General features: G+C 42.3%; 1 protein-coding gene across 1 annotated transcript; it reads left to right on the top strand.

Moving 5' to 3' along the window:
* Positions 1-1846: 1846 nt before the first annotated feature.
* COPS8 (COP9 signalosome subunit 8) lies at positions 1847-14761 on the top strand. The gene is made up of 8 exons (XM_046643818.1): positions 1847-1987; positions 3038-3108; positions 4246-4294; positions 5500-5632; positions 9946-10053; positions 11947-12009; positions 12987-13034; positions 13738-14761. The coding sequence occupies exons 1-8, from the start codon at positions 1910-1912 to the stop codon at positions 13815-13817; spliced, it is 630 nt and encodes a 209-aa protein (XP_046499774.1). The 5' UTR covers positions 1847-1909; the 3' UTR covers positions 13818-14761.
* Positions 14762-15161: the final 400 nt, after the last annotated feature.

Here is a 15161-nt window from a genome sequence, read left to right as displayed (position 1 = left end):
GTATGATTAATGAAACTTTGATACTTTATTGCTCCAAAATGTCTCTAGTTATACTAGCTATTTGTGTAACTTCGTATTTAAAGTTGGCAATTCTTGGAGGAACTTTCGTAGTGATTTTTCATCTTCATATTCCACCCAAAGCATTACTAAACACAATCATTTCCACACGGAAACAGTGTTGAATCTGCAAAAATAGTGAGGCTGCTCCTGTCTTGAAATTCTTATCATTTTATCTTTGAGCTTGTGTTTGGTAAGTGAAGTCCATCGGGATCATGGAGCATTTGCACACCAGCAAAGAAATATGTGAAATATGGTGTTTGCCGCCGTTCCATATAGAGTTTAGAGTACCCCATGAACATAGAATTCCCACTGGACCCCCAATGATGGGAGTTCAGCAAGATTCAAAGTGAGTACAAGGGAAGCATGTTACGTCTACAACTGAGTATGCTGGGTGCTCACAGCCCTGAGAGGCCACATTTCCCGTTGGAACCTGAACTTGCCTCAATCACATAATGAGGGCAATGGTGTCCTGAGAAACACAGGTAACCAAGGAACCCGATCATATTCTTTCTTACTTGTGTTACTTCCTTGTATTATGCTGAAATATTCCTTGGTTGTGATAAAAATAATTACATAGCAGGAAAAGGAAGGTTCTTTTTCCTTTCAGCTCTTCCTCACTAACCAGAAAGTCTAAGGTAGGAAGTGCTAGTAGGGCATGTGCCTAAATGAAGTGTCTGAAAAACAGCTGACTTAATTTTCCGCACTATTTACAAGGTTCTAAGAACAAAATACACATACATGTATGAGCTATGAAATACAGATTGTCTAATTCCTGTGATTCCACATATGAGTTAAATGCACTTATATTTGTATTTAACACTGTCATTGCACAATATGAAGATGGATGGTAAAATTTAAGAAAAAAATTTAAAATTTCTATTTTTCTTAGAATGACATTAAACCGCAAATTAAAAACTGGTTAGAAAAGTTGAGGGAGACACTGGGAATAAAGAGAAAAACTTTATATTATCATTCATGGCAGTCCCCAGTTGTTTGAACTAGGGGTCCTGCATTTTCAATTTTCTCCGCGCTCACAAATTATGTAGCCCATTCCGCAGCAGGGAACAAATGGAAGCGTCTTCCCCAGTGGTCTAGCGAGGGCGGCAAACCAAAGACGCAAATCAACAATATGCAACGCAGCGTTCGCTAGCAATAAGTACCGTGCGGAAAACTAAGGAGGCCAGGATGGCAGGAGCAAGTCAGCGAAGATCTAGGAACCAGACCTTGCAGCCTAAGCGATAGCAAGGAATCCAGATTTTAGGGGTTTGAGCAGCAGAGTAACAACATCTGGTTTATGTTTCAGAAAAAAAAAAATTGGCCATTGTGGATGTGTAGGGAGTAGCCTGGAGGGAGGCGGGCGGGGAAGTCAGCAGAGCGCCGAGGTTCGGCAGCGTGAGTGGTCCAGCGAGCGAGGGGAGCCCCGCGTGCAAAGACGGCGTGCCCTTCACTGAGATGGGAAGGGCTGCTGAAGGGGCAGGTTTGGGGGAGAACCAAAAGCTAGGTTATGAGCCTTTAAGCGTGCATGCATGTGTATCAGGCCTCAAAGTGTAGACATCTACCTGTCCGCAAATATGCACAAAACCCCTCCCTACGCCGGTTCGGCCGCCAACTTAAAGACAGCTTGCCGCGGGGATCGGCCAGTCCTCCAGAGCACCGAGAGGGCCGGACAGAGCATCGGCATCCTCGCCCGGCCGCAGCGACGCCCATCGACGCGCCGGAACCGACGGCGCGCCTGCGCATGGGCCGTCAGTGGCGACGGCGGCTTCTACGTCATCGCGGGCGCGACGCCCGGAGGGATAGTGTGTGGTCTGGGTGTTGGGACCGTGTGGCGGCGGCACCAGCCGGGAAGATGCCAGTGGCAGTGATGGCGGAAGGTGCTTTTAGTTTCAAAAAGTTGCTGGATCAGTGTGAGAACCAGGAGCTCGAGGTAGCCATTCGCGTCGCGTTGGGAGAAACCGCGGGGTCGCTGGCGGCCCCGGGAGGCGCCAGTCTCCAGGGTAACAGGGCCTGGGGCCCGCGGGGCTGGGGACGGGAGCCCCGAGTGTGGAGCCCGGGACGCTGCGGCCTGCTCTGAAGGCTAGAGATCCAGGCGTGGCCTCCCCGAACTCGCTGGGAGCTTGTTGTTGTTTGTCTTCAGCTACCGAGCCCGAAAACCTTGTGCGTCTTTGCTCCTAACATCCTCCAATATCTTCTCGTGTTAGTTGGACTAGATCTCTTGCCTCTCGTTCTGGGGGATCGTGAGGGAATTTGGATGTTATTAAAGACGTTTGTGCAGGCGCACAAGCAGACCAAAGAAGATGTGACCATTGTAACCTTTTATTAACTCAGAAAGCCTTTCCCACTTTCATAATGTTATCATGTAAGCTTGTGTTTCGTCTTCAGTAAGACGGGTGAAAGTTATATCATGCACCTGTTAAAGTTAAGGTTTTTTTTTAGGCACTTAGAAAGGATTTATAACGTTAGTATAAAAAGTTAATTAACTAAAGGGGACAGCAGCCACAGGCAGCAACTCACTGATGGACACTTAATAGATGTTTTTTGATTGAATTAAAGTTGAATGAGGAGAGAAAAGGCCTTGTATCTCAGCTGTGCTGTTTTTCCGTTGATCTCTCATTTACGTAGGCATTCAACGTATTGATAGACTGGGCAGAGTCATGATGCTTTACGAATCTGTTGGAAATACTTGTTTCTTACACATCATAGTGAGACTGTTTGAAAGAATTTGAGAACTAGGTAAGGGAAGTCATTTAAATATTCTTGTGCTTATAAAGACATAGAGGCTCAGAGGGAGATAAATCACAGCTGAGGACAGATCTAAACGTAAAACTCTGGTTTTTAGTGTTTGATGCTTCTACAACTGTAATAGTAAGTAGTATAAAATATGCTTACTTTTTAGATTAGTGTTAATAAAATACTTTTTAAAAGAATAAAAGTATGGGAATAAATGAGGTTTTTTCTTTAATTTTTGGCCTTTTAGGCTCCTGGAGGAATTGCTACACCCCCAGTGTATGGTCAGCTTCTAGCTTTATATCTGCTCCATAATGACATGTAAGTACGTTCTACCTGAAGCTAAGAGCAGCAGCTTCCTCAAGGTTATACGGAAATTATGCTCGCGTTGAAGTAGCCTCACTAAAACATAGGCACAAGGAGCTGTATCTTTTATTATAATACTTAGTACACCTGTTTTCGTATATTGAATTATGACTTAAATTCTGACAAGGCTGAGTTATTTTACAATACACTTGTTTTACGTATACCTTCTAAAAAACGTTCTAATTCGTTGTGAGAAACGACACTGTCAGTAGATTTAATTCTCTTGACCTTTTCTGTCTTTTTATAAAACTTTCTTATGACCTCTTTACTTACTTCACATGTAATGAATAGACCAAGAGAAACAGAAGAGAAGATTGAGAAAGTTAAGAGGAACTTGTTACCCACATGTGTGAGATTTCTTGAAAGCCTTTAGTTTTTTAATTATCCCTAACTAACGTCCATTGAAGAAAAGTCAGAAAGCGGAACTGTGCAAGCGGAGTCCCTTATAGTTGTTTCGACGCATTGATGATTGCTGTTAAATTTTGTTTTAAATTCTAAACCTTTTCATTTCATATCTTTTTAAAAAACTAAACTGAGATTTTTATTACACATATATCGTTTAAATTATGTTACATTTTTTTGTAATCCCATTGTCATATGTTTGTTGTAATTCAAGCTTCCAAAGTCTTGAAAACTGCCTTGAAGGTTTTGGTGGCTCTCTACACACTTGGGAGGAGGGCTCATGATAAGGATAAAAGTATTGTGTGTCCTTCATATTGTCAGGAATGCCAGAGCCTTGCAAGCATATGCATTTGCTTGTTACATATATGAATAAATTATTTAGGCAGGCAGTTCTCTTTCAGTCTTTGTGTTTTTAGTGTATATTGCCTTAATTTAAAATCGGGATCAATAATAAAAATTCTCTACAAATGGCAAAACGTTACTTTGGTAAAAATATTTCATGTCTTTTTGTCTGGAAAACTACTCTTACTTCCCTTGGACAAATTCATATAGAACTAAATTTCATTCTGTATTATAAAGAGTGTTTTAAAGTATACTTCTGTGTGTTTGCATTGGGATTTGGAATTTTAAACATTTACCCTGGTGGTTTTTTTTTAATTGCTTATTCTTTCTTGGGGGGCTGTAAATTAGGAATAATGCAAGATATCTTTGGAAAAGAATACCACCTGCTATAAAATCTGTAAGTATTCTTTCGATATATTTTACTGCTTAATATAGTCATAGCATTCCTTTAAATGGCAGCCTCTTAAAAGTTTCTGTTTTTTGACTCATGCGGTTCACAGAAATAGTTGTTAAAGTGGTATTAAAGTTTACGACTAGATCTACAAATTCCGTTAATCGATTAATTTCCCTTGGATGGTGTAGAACTCTGTGCTCAGCTCCTGTGGGTCAGCTTTCTTAAGATGCTTCTTAAGTGTCACTTTACCCAGTAAACAACTGAGCCAGTTTAGTTGAATGTTTGGTTTTTATGTTGTATTGTTTTTTCAACTGATTTTTGCAGTTTCCTAAAATGGTATTTATTTCAGAACTGATATTGTTTACAAGAATATTCTAAAAATGATCATTCTTCACAGTATTATTTCTGCTCATTAGGATTTTAGATTTCTTGTTTTGGCTGGGAGAGTAGATGAAATAACCTTTTTTAAAAGTTTCTTTCAAAGTGAATTGAAGTAAATTTGTAATTTCAAGTGATTCACTGTGTCTAGCATAAATGTGAAGCGAACGTTTTGAAACATTCACAGAGTATTACCAAGAATTCACCCAAATTCTTTTTTTCAGTATTGATTTTCAGCAGCAGATCAGATTGGTATTTTTATTCTCTTTTCTTTTCCCAGACATTCTGTTAAGTAAGATTAGAATGTTCCTCCAGCTTCATTGGCTTAAAATAAAGAACTACAAGTTATACGGCTAGTTTCAGTGATGTTAGTGCGAACTCTATCCTTAGGCGGCAGTGTATGACATCTTAGATTGGCCATCTATATCATTAGCCATTTTGCTATTACTTTTGTCCTAAAAATACATATATATATATATATTTATCTACATGTATATATGACTGTTATATATTTTGTGTTGCATATATGTGTATATGAAATATAAATACAACATTTTTAAAAAACGTATAAGATAATTAATTCCCAGACTTAATTCTGAAATATTTTTGGACTACTTTCTCATGACTTAATTTTCTATTGTAATAAAAATTTATATAAAACATACAAATAAATTTTACATTACCATTTACAGCATTTAAAAACCTTTTTGATAGTGATTGGGCTGAAAAGTAATTACATCTCTTAAAAGAAATGTTGAATTATGTTTAAGATGCAGTTGTTGGTAAATCTGCAGAGCGAATATCCTCAAAGGCAACAATATTTATTGCAGGCAAATTCTGAACTTGGAGGAATTTGGTCAGTGGGACAAAGAATCTGGCAGAGAGATTTCCCTGGGATCTATACAACCATCAACGCACACCAGTGGTCTGAGACGGTCCAGCCAATCATGGAAGCCCTTAGAGGTAGTGTTTCTTTGTGGCTGAGAATTAAATTAGGCTAGACCTTTTCTGTAAGTGCGCACTGTTAGAGTCAGTCAGTGATGTATCCAAAATAACAGATATTTTCTGCTCAGTGAAGGGGGCAGGTTTCTCAATTCTTTTTTAGATTTGCTATAATCATACTTCTTCATTTCATGTTGCTTGAGATTATATTGGCAGCTAGGGACCTCACTGTGTCTTAATTCTAGATTGAAATTGCTCTTGTCAGTAAAAGGGTATTGTTGCTACTAAAATGAAATCTTGTAATTCTCCAGGAAGGCCAAGGAATGGGTTGGTTAAGACTTTAGAAAGTTGAGACTGTACTTTAGTCTCTGTCAGCCTCAGCCTTTGATAGGGGTTGTCTTCAGCTTCTTGATTTATAACTAATCCATTCTAATATGTAGATTCTTATATGTTTTTTAATTGCTTTGGAAGATTACAAGCCTGGTGCAGCATAGCGCGGACCCCCATAAAGCTTGACCCTGCCTGCCTCTTTCTGTCCTCCCACCCCAACACTTGCTTCCAGGCCTCAAGCTTCACTCTTGTCAGTTCATCCAGGGATCCCTTTTTACGTTGTTGTACCCCTATTTCGTATTGCCACCTTCTTCTGTAGTTAATACCTGCCCTCACTGCCCGCCTTCCTGCTCTGGAGGAGCCAGTGAGCAGGAACTTTGGAATAACTGGTCATCGCTCTGCCAAGGGATGTCAACTTTTCAGGGGAGCAGAAGGTAAAGCTTGCTTCCGAGGTGTACCTCATTCTCGTGGAATGGTAAAACCCTATCAGCATAAAACAGAACAATGTAAGCGACCAGACAGGAGGCACTTACTTACAACGTGAAGGAAATGATCAGGAGTACAGGACCAGCAGGAGGGTGTGAAGGGGGGAGTGTGGAGGAAGCTTGCACAGGCGCACTAGGGGTGTAGGGACCAGCCGTGAGCTCTTCAAGTGCGCCTTGAGGAATTTGTGGAGTAGTGGACTCTGACAGTTTCTAGTTCAGTCTTACGAGCGTGACGTGAGGACACAGGCCAGGTGCCTTTTCCCAGCGTTAGACAGCAGGCTCATTGGCAGGACTAGGCTCGGGTCTCCTGACTCAGTCAGCAACTGTCCTTTGTGTCCCTCCAGTGGGTGTAGCTGTAGTCCTTCCCAGGGGATTCTCTGTCAGATTAAGAGCTCCTTTGACAGCAGGCCGGTAGGCCCTGAACAGCTGTGCTCCATGACCTGCGGGAGTTTGGATTCTGGGGCCAGACTTCTGGAGTTCAGAGCTTGGTCCTGTCACTAGGAGTGAGCCCTCTGTGCCTCCTTTTCCTCATTTGTAAAATGGGATTATAAACGGTGCTCTCCTCGGGTTGTTGGAAATGAATCGACGTGTGTAAGCACTTACCGTGTTCTAAAGCACTCTTCTTTTCACCTATGATATTTGTGACTGTGTCCCGAGAGTTTTACAGATCTCCTGATTCGTGAATGGTGCTATGTTTTCCTCCATAGGTTGCAGCCTCATGAGGGTCGTCTCATAACAGATTTGAATTACTGCTAAGTTTAATGGTTTGTTTTTTTAGTGTGTTACAAAGTGCTGTTTTCTAGTTAAGAAGAATCGCTTTCTTACATCTCTTCCCATTCTGTTGTGAATCAGTCACAGTCCTGTTAGACGACTGAACGTGGCCTAACTGAGGAGAGGCCAGTGAAAGAACTGTTCTCAGAGGAGACTCACAGGGGCTGCAGAAGCCCCCAGGGACTAGCTGTACACAGTAGCCACTCTCACCCCAGACCCAAAGGGACAAGGCGAGGGACCAGCGTTACTGGAGCCGCAGGGAAGAGGCTGCCCCTCAGAAGCTGTGGATGCAGAGGGTCAGCCAGAGCAGCGCAGGGACAGGACAGGAAATACCTTCCCTGACCTGCGGAACCCCACTGCCCATAGGGAGCCCAGGGGCTGCAGACGTGGTGCCAGCCTCCCCGGAACGGAGGGGCAGAGTGGGTTGGAAAGGGCAGGACGGCCAGCTCATCTTCCCATCTGTGCCCAGCGCCGAGTGGGCAGTTCCTGGTAGATAATCGGCACTTTTAGGTAGTTTTTGAACCACAGAGTGAGCATTGTGTTAGGGTCTCCCCAAGACTGTGTCCCATGGTGAATTGCCACAGATGTTAGCTGCCGGCTCCATTTATTCCACCTTCCAGCATGTCATGCTAATGCGTGTCCTCGTGAGGTTACACATTCCACCGACCTCGAGGCTGCAGAGTGACTGCTCAGACTGGACGTTAGATTCGTTCGTGCCGCGTGGCCAGCAGCAGCCCGGGTGTGCGGCCTCTCACTGCCTCTGTGGAGTGCTGGCCTGCACTTCTGCGTCCTCCGCCAGTTGCTTCTGCCTCCCCTTGTGTGTCTCTTTGTTTTCCAGTTATGCCCCTTTCTGTTTCTCCTCTCTCCCTTCTGTTTTTCTCTTCCATTCACATTCTTTTCTTGTTCTGTTCCCCTGTCTTTTTCCTCACAACTCTGAAAATCTGACCAGAGTACTTGAACTAAAGTAGATGTTTTTAAAACATGGTAGGCTTATCAAGTGAATATCGTTTTTGGTGTACACTTGTGTTTTCCTTTTCTCTTGTTACTCTCAGTTCTTTTCCATTGACTGTCTGTAGCCTTCAATAGAAGAAGTTCCTTGGTCTCTAAGATGTTTTAAAAGCCTGATTTAAGGTCATTTGCTGGGAGGTTGGTAGTTAGAAGGAAGGAATTGACTGTAAAGATTTGGGAGGAGGAGCAAGGAGTGGCTCAGTGAGAAATGAGGAAACATGATTGAATGTCAGCGATTTGTAAGGAATGTGCGAGAACAGAGCCCAAGACATTTGGGTTCTGGTGGTGCCATCAGTGAGCATGTATTCAGCACATCCTTCGTCAGAGATGCTAGGCACTTGGGGACATACAAAGATATAAAAGACAGCCCTCCTGTAGAGAAGTTTGGGGTGTAAATGAGATGAGGGGAGCAGAGAGCGTATGGCATGGGTGGTGGAGGATGGCTGGGTAAGTGAGCAGTGTAAGCAGTCCTGTGACTTCAGAGAAGGGCAGAGATGCAGTGCATTTCAGTGCCGCGGGAGGAGTTTGTAAAGTCCTAGGAATAGTAGAGAGCAGGGAGGAGGGCATGTCCGACCACACGACAGGATGACCCCAAGGCTGGGAGATGAGAGGGTGGAAGGCTCGTCTGAGACCCTGGGCGCTAGTTTGGAGCAAAGGATGTCTGAGGAGATTGGCGTAGTTGTTAGGCAGCGTCTCAGGAATGGAGAGTGGATTTTCAGTGTGTTGCAGGGCTTTCTTCTGCCTGCAGTCTTGCCTGTTAAATGTGGCGGGTACAATCCAGAATCTTCCGTGTGCATGTTGACCGCCAGGTGAAGGAGCCCTTGTGCTACTGAAAGAGCAGCAGACAGGAGGACAAGCTAGCCGGGCTCCGCTTCCGCCCTCCTGCCTCGGAATCATTGACGCTGGAGACTGAAGCCTGGGGACATCCCGTGTGCCAGCTCTAGGCAGGGCTCCTTGCTGGGGTTGTTTGCAGCCGCTTGTCTTAGGTCACTCGTTGAAGCTTGACCTTAGGACTTGAACCCGAACGAGGTCAGGAGATTAGAGCCGACTTGAAAGTTAGGAAGAGTGCTCTAGTTACAAGGTTTGTTCTGCAGCTCCCAGGTGTGATCCCGTATCAGAGACCCTCCTGAGAAAGGACAGCTAAGGGCAGAAGTAGGGCATTTCTGTGCCACGGATTCCAGTGTTTGTAGATAGAATAAAAGAGAAATTTAAAAATCTACATCCTAAATACACAAATATATTTAAATGAAATTTTTTTAGGGTTTGAGTCTTGTGTATATTAACTTTTTTCTCTCTGTATTTTTTATTGTCATTTGAGAGAGACTTTTCGTCTAAGAGGAAGTATAAGAAATGCATTTATGGGGCCGGCCCAGTGGTGGAGTGATTAGTGTGCGTGCTCTGCTTCAGCGGGGTTCAAAGGTTTGGATCCCAGGTGCAGACCTACACACCACTCATCAAGCTATGCTGTGGTGGCATTCCACATAGAAAGTAGAGGAAGATTGGCACCAGTGTTAGGTCAGGGCCAATCTTCCTCACCAAAAAAAAAAGGCATTTGTTTATTCAGCAATATTTGAGCACCTCTTACATGCTAGGCACATATATTTATAAGCATAGAAACCTGTGAGTTGATCTAGTCTTCCTTGTAAAATTTGGACAAGGACAATAATGTAATTTAATTGTGTGTTGTAAAAATGCCAGCTCTTTTGGTTCACTGTCTGCCAACCCTCCACTCCCCAATAGATGCGACACGGAGGCGAGCCTTCACCCTGGTCTCTCAAGCCTATACCTCGATCATTGCCGATGATTTTGCAGCCTTTGTCGGACTTCCTGTGGAGGAGGCTGTGAAAGGTATATTTGGCTTACTAATTACTTTCCAGGAAAGTGGAAAATGGAGGTGTAAATTTTAGGTCCACGGTCTCTTATGTGAACACTGGAACAGGGTATGTTTTTGAAACTTAGGTTGTGTTTCTTCTTTAGAGAGGTGATAGGAAACGTATTGCACAGCACCCCCAGCAGGGTCTTGGGCAGCAGGCCCCTGTGACCAGGCACGGTGACAGTCCTGCAGCAGGCCCAGTGTGTGAATGCCCACCCCGTTGGTGTGAGGAGAGAACAGAAATAGACTCACAATGGGGTACTTCAGGTTTTGCCACCAAATGAGTTAAGAAAAAATTTTTTGGTTTGTAGAGCTTTCTGGACTTCTGAGTGTGAATGAGATTTTTGATTTGTATTTACTTTTAAAGCACTTTTTTCCAAAGATAGGCACCAGTTGATGTTCCTGTAGTCATTTCTTGTCGTGATTCCCATGGCAGGACCCCTCAATATTTTCTACTTTTATTGCTAAGACCTTTGATCAAGACTTAAACCCTATGAAATCATGGTCAGCCCTCCAAGTTGATGCCCAGGAAGGAAGATGGAGCTGCTGTTGACTGATAGTGGGAGGGAAAAGGAAGATGGCGAGAGCAGAGAGTTCCTGGAAGAAAAGGGTACAGAATGAAGCATTTGATAGCAGCCAACACTGGGGCCCCAGGTTGCATCCTGCTTCTTACGAGTGGTACAAAGTGACGTGCAAGAAAATAAAGGATGTGCAAATTATTTGCTTTTAAGTATACCAAGTGGCTGACATTATATTTGTAATTCTGAGCTTAAACTTGTATAACTTCTTTAAATTATTTCTATCCCTCTGAAAATCAACATATTGATAATTTCGTTTTTAAGAAAATAAGTCTTAACTGATCTCATTGCTTGCATTCAGAAATCCTCATTTCACCCATTCTTCGTAAAGACAGTCTCATCCCAGTATCCCTTTGCAGCCCATTTTTTCCTCCTCCATTTCTTAACCAGTGACCCAGGTTCTTGCGCCCCACTCTTACCCACAGGTCTCCAGATGTGCTCCTGCACTTTATTTCTCAGGTGGTGCCCAGACTAACCCCTCCCCTTGCTGGACGGCTGTGGAATATTGCATGAACCTTGTGGCATTGTTTTACCATGAGTAACATTTTGGATTCTCTAACCGAAATATGAGCCCCATTAAGCACCATATCTTATTAAATTTCCAAGGCCTATCACAATTCTAGACACATACAGGGCAGGTCAATGAAAAGTCTTATAGTAAATCATCCTGTTACTTACTCATATGAACATTTGTTTGTTTGGACTCTTCTGTTGAAATTGATCCATAATTTATTATCTAATAAGTAAGATGCCCCAGAGCCCGTACTCCTAACTGACTGCCTGGGTGTGAATCCTGGCACCCTTACCCACCACTGCCAGCTCTGTGATCTAGGACAAGTCACTGGAATTCTCTAAACTTCATTTTCAGCATCCGTTAGATTGTGGTCTCATGTCCCACTTCACAGAGTTGTGGTGACAGTTGCATAAAATGATCCCTCTAAAAGCAGCTAGCATGGTACCCACTGATCATGCTTCTGTGTATGTGAGCTGTTGATTTTATCATTGCCTTCGTCTTTGTTATTACTGATAGAATGATTACAGAAGATACTGTGTAAGGTTTCCTTACTTCTGTTTTTAATAATGTTGATCAGGTTAATACCGTGAGATATGCAAATTCACATGAAAATGCGACCTGTAATATACCTTTCTAGTAAAAATACACATTACAGGTTAAACTACACGTTATGTCTCCCATACAAGTAATGTCACTGACAGATTGTGGATCTTGTAAATGAAAATTGTGGAGGTTTTTTGGTTATTTCTTCATTTGTGTCAAATATACATTTTTAGGTATATTAGAGCAAGGATGGCAAGCGGACTCCACCACAAGAATGGTTATGCCCAAAAAGCCAGGTAGGTGGAGCTGTTCATCCATTTGTGCAGCGTTGAACTCTTGTAAACCTTGCAGTTTTTCAGACATTGAATTTGGATAATTTGATAGGAAAATCTATACCAACAAAATGAAAGTAACTCGTATGTTAAATATAGATATAGAATGATAGACATTTAGGGTAGAAAAGATCTTAAAGGTCACCTAGTTTTACGTTAATTTTTAAAAATGTATTTCTTGTATAAAAAACTATTCTGTATGGTGTTTCATAATCCTTATTACAACTTAAATTTTACTAAGTGTTAATCTTCCATCCTTTTATTTATGGGGCCATTTCTAACTGGTTATCCTTGTATCTAAACTAGTGCCTTTTTAAAAAATATTTTGAATACTCAGATACTCAGCGTCTTCTCCTTGTACTGTTGACATGCAGACTCTTCTAAACAAGACTTTCAGTGGCTTTAGCTTTCTCAAAATTAAGTTCTCTGGTCTTTTGAGGCCTTAAATTATCTGACCTGTCCTCATTATCTCAGTCTGAATTCCCGGCCCCTCAGTCTTCCTCCCTCAAATGAGCCACACTTACTCCTGCTTGGCGGTTTCTCTCCCTCCTGCTTACCAGGAGCAACTTTTCTGCCAGGCCTTTCGAGCTGGGCGCAATCTAACTTCCCTAAACCCTTCTGATCTGCTTCACCCCAGAGTTCCTTTCACCTGCTCTGCATTCCTGGTGTTTAGACATGGTTGACCCCACAGTAAGTGGGACACAAATCTCAGCGTGCACAGCCCTGAGAGGGCGCAGGAATGGACAGACAGGAATGGTCGCCGCCCATCTGGATGGTGAGACAGGACTATTGTAATAAAAAGACTAATGCAGAAAGATAGCATAATTGTTGGCCCTGTTTGAGAAGTAAATGACCACAATGCCAGTGCATTAAAAATGACATGTTCCACGTGAAAGTTCTTTACCATGACTGCTCTAAATCGGGCTGTGAATTTTGTTTAGTTGCAGGGGCCCTGGATGTTTCCTTTAACAGGTTTATTCCCTTGTCAGGTATGTAGTGTCGCATGCTCGTTGAGAAGATGTTCGGTTGTGATTCTTCTTCGTTTCTTTTTGTAGTGTGTCTCTATCTTTCTGAGCTCTAACCTTGTAAACAAAGACTGAATTCTCCGCTTGGTATTTATGATACTACATCTGGGTACAAGAGGGTGTGTGGGTTCCCCTCTGTAGCTCCCCTTAAGGCAGTGCCCTCTGGCCAGCCCGCAGAGCCTCCTGTGGGAGCCTCTCACAGCATTTAGAAGGCATCCATGCCCTGGCTGGCATGTGGTCGCTTCTAGATGCTAGAACTAACTCTGACAGCGGGGTTCTCTGTGTTTTTGTGTTCTCTGACAACTTAATATTCTCCTTGAGCGGCGCCCAGCACGTTGTAATTATTCACTGAATTGAGTATCACATGGGTAGGCGTCTTTCCAAGAAGAGCTATGTTCTCTTCAAAGAGCTGTCCCATGTTAATTGTTTTTAACCATCACATGGAAAACTAGTAACAAAGCCAGATGTCTTTACTCCCACTTTGGGAAAATTACTCATAAAAGTTGAGACTTCTTGGCTTGTTTTTCCAAAAAGTCCAAAATCACTGTAAATCTAAGAAAGTTCCCTTATTGTTAAAATTAAAAACATTGGGGGGTGTGGGTGGCAGGACCAGAGCTTTGTTACGCTGGTGTCTAACTTTAAGTATTTTTCTCTCTCTAACATACAGAGCCTGCCCCAGTTCCACCAATCCCCAATGAACAGCAGTTAGCCAGACTGACCGATTACGTGGCTTTCCTTGAAAACTGATTTGTTATTCTGAGTTCAAGATCCACCTTCAGAATCCTCTATACTGACGAATACAGAAATGTAAAATTCTTATTTTCAATTTATTGGATGAAGTACCTCAGCATTCCTTAGTATGTGATAAAATACTTATATAATATAAAGTATATTATATATATTTTGTCCTTAAACATGATGCTGAAGAGTTGTTGAAACAGTTCTCATTTTGTAACATTTGACAATTTGGAGCCCGTCAGTATTACGCAGTTTATGTTTCCCAGTGATTCCTAAATTAGAGCTCTCCTGCTTCATGTGGAGCGGTGGCCGTCAGCTGGCTCTCCTGCCCCGAGACCCGGCGCGCTCCCGTCTGTACCCCTGAGCGGTAGTTGTAGTGATGCATCTGGGGTTTGAGGATGTCCCCAAGGGCGGCATCTGAGTTGCTGGGGATTCTGCTGCTTCCTCTTTGGAGAATATGCTCTCTTTTCTCCTCAGCTCCTAGGAATCACTAATACAGAATGCTGAAATACAGCTGAGGAACAAAAGACAATTTCCTAGTAAACCAGTGTGTTAACCGTAGATTTTTTTCCGATAGTGTGAGTACATCCATTGCTGGCAGTGGAGGGCTTGCCATGAAAATGCGATTTATTTAAGACATTCATGAGGAGTATTAAGTTGTAATAGTTCCTTTCAGAAGAAGGGAAACGTAAGTGTGGAATGCATTATATTGGGAAGGAAGCGATTAAGATAAGAGATACACTTCTTCGTACAGCTGTCCTGCAGCCCATTGGTTGCCTATATTTATCCCTTGGTTCAAGTTCTGCCTTTTGGAGAAATACTGAATAAGTCTCTCATTTTTTGTGTGACAGCCCTCTGAGTATTTGAAGTTGTTTATTGTATCTTCAGGTTAAAACACCCTCTAGTTCATTTATTCTGCATTTGTTCAATAAATATTTAATTGACTTCTTCAACTGTTTGATCTAAGGTAGTTTCTAGAAATGTCACTATCCTGGTCTTTCTGTGGATACATACTAGTTTGTCTCTCTCAAAATACGAATTTCTTAATTTAAATAGAAATGACCTATGTGGTGGTAATTACATGATTCATATTTTCACTCATTTTAAATACATTTTACTGACTAGATCAGTTACTGTTAAGATTGATGGAAATACCTTTTAAATTAACATATTATTTAACCCTGATAGGTAAATCATGTTGTTAAAACTCTTTGTTTTACAGTTGAGGAAGTGGAAATTCAAGAAGTCAGAGGATCAATAGCTACAAAATGATAATGCCAATTTTTGGACTTCTAGGTATGAAGTACAAATTGTATCCATGGGCCTTATTTTTAATAGATTGGAATCAGCCCA

Source organism: Equus quagga, chromosome 17 (genome assembly GCF_021613505.1).
Source record: "Equus quagga isolate Etosha38 chromosome 17, UCLA_HA_Equagga_1.0, whole genome shotgun sequence".
In the NCBI taxonomy this organism is placed as follows: Eukaryota; Metazoa; Chordata; class Mammalia; order Perissodactyla; family Equidae; genus Equus; species Equus quagga.
This window is presented reverse-complemented; position numbering and strand designations above follow the sequence as displayed.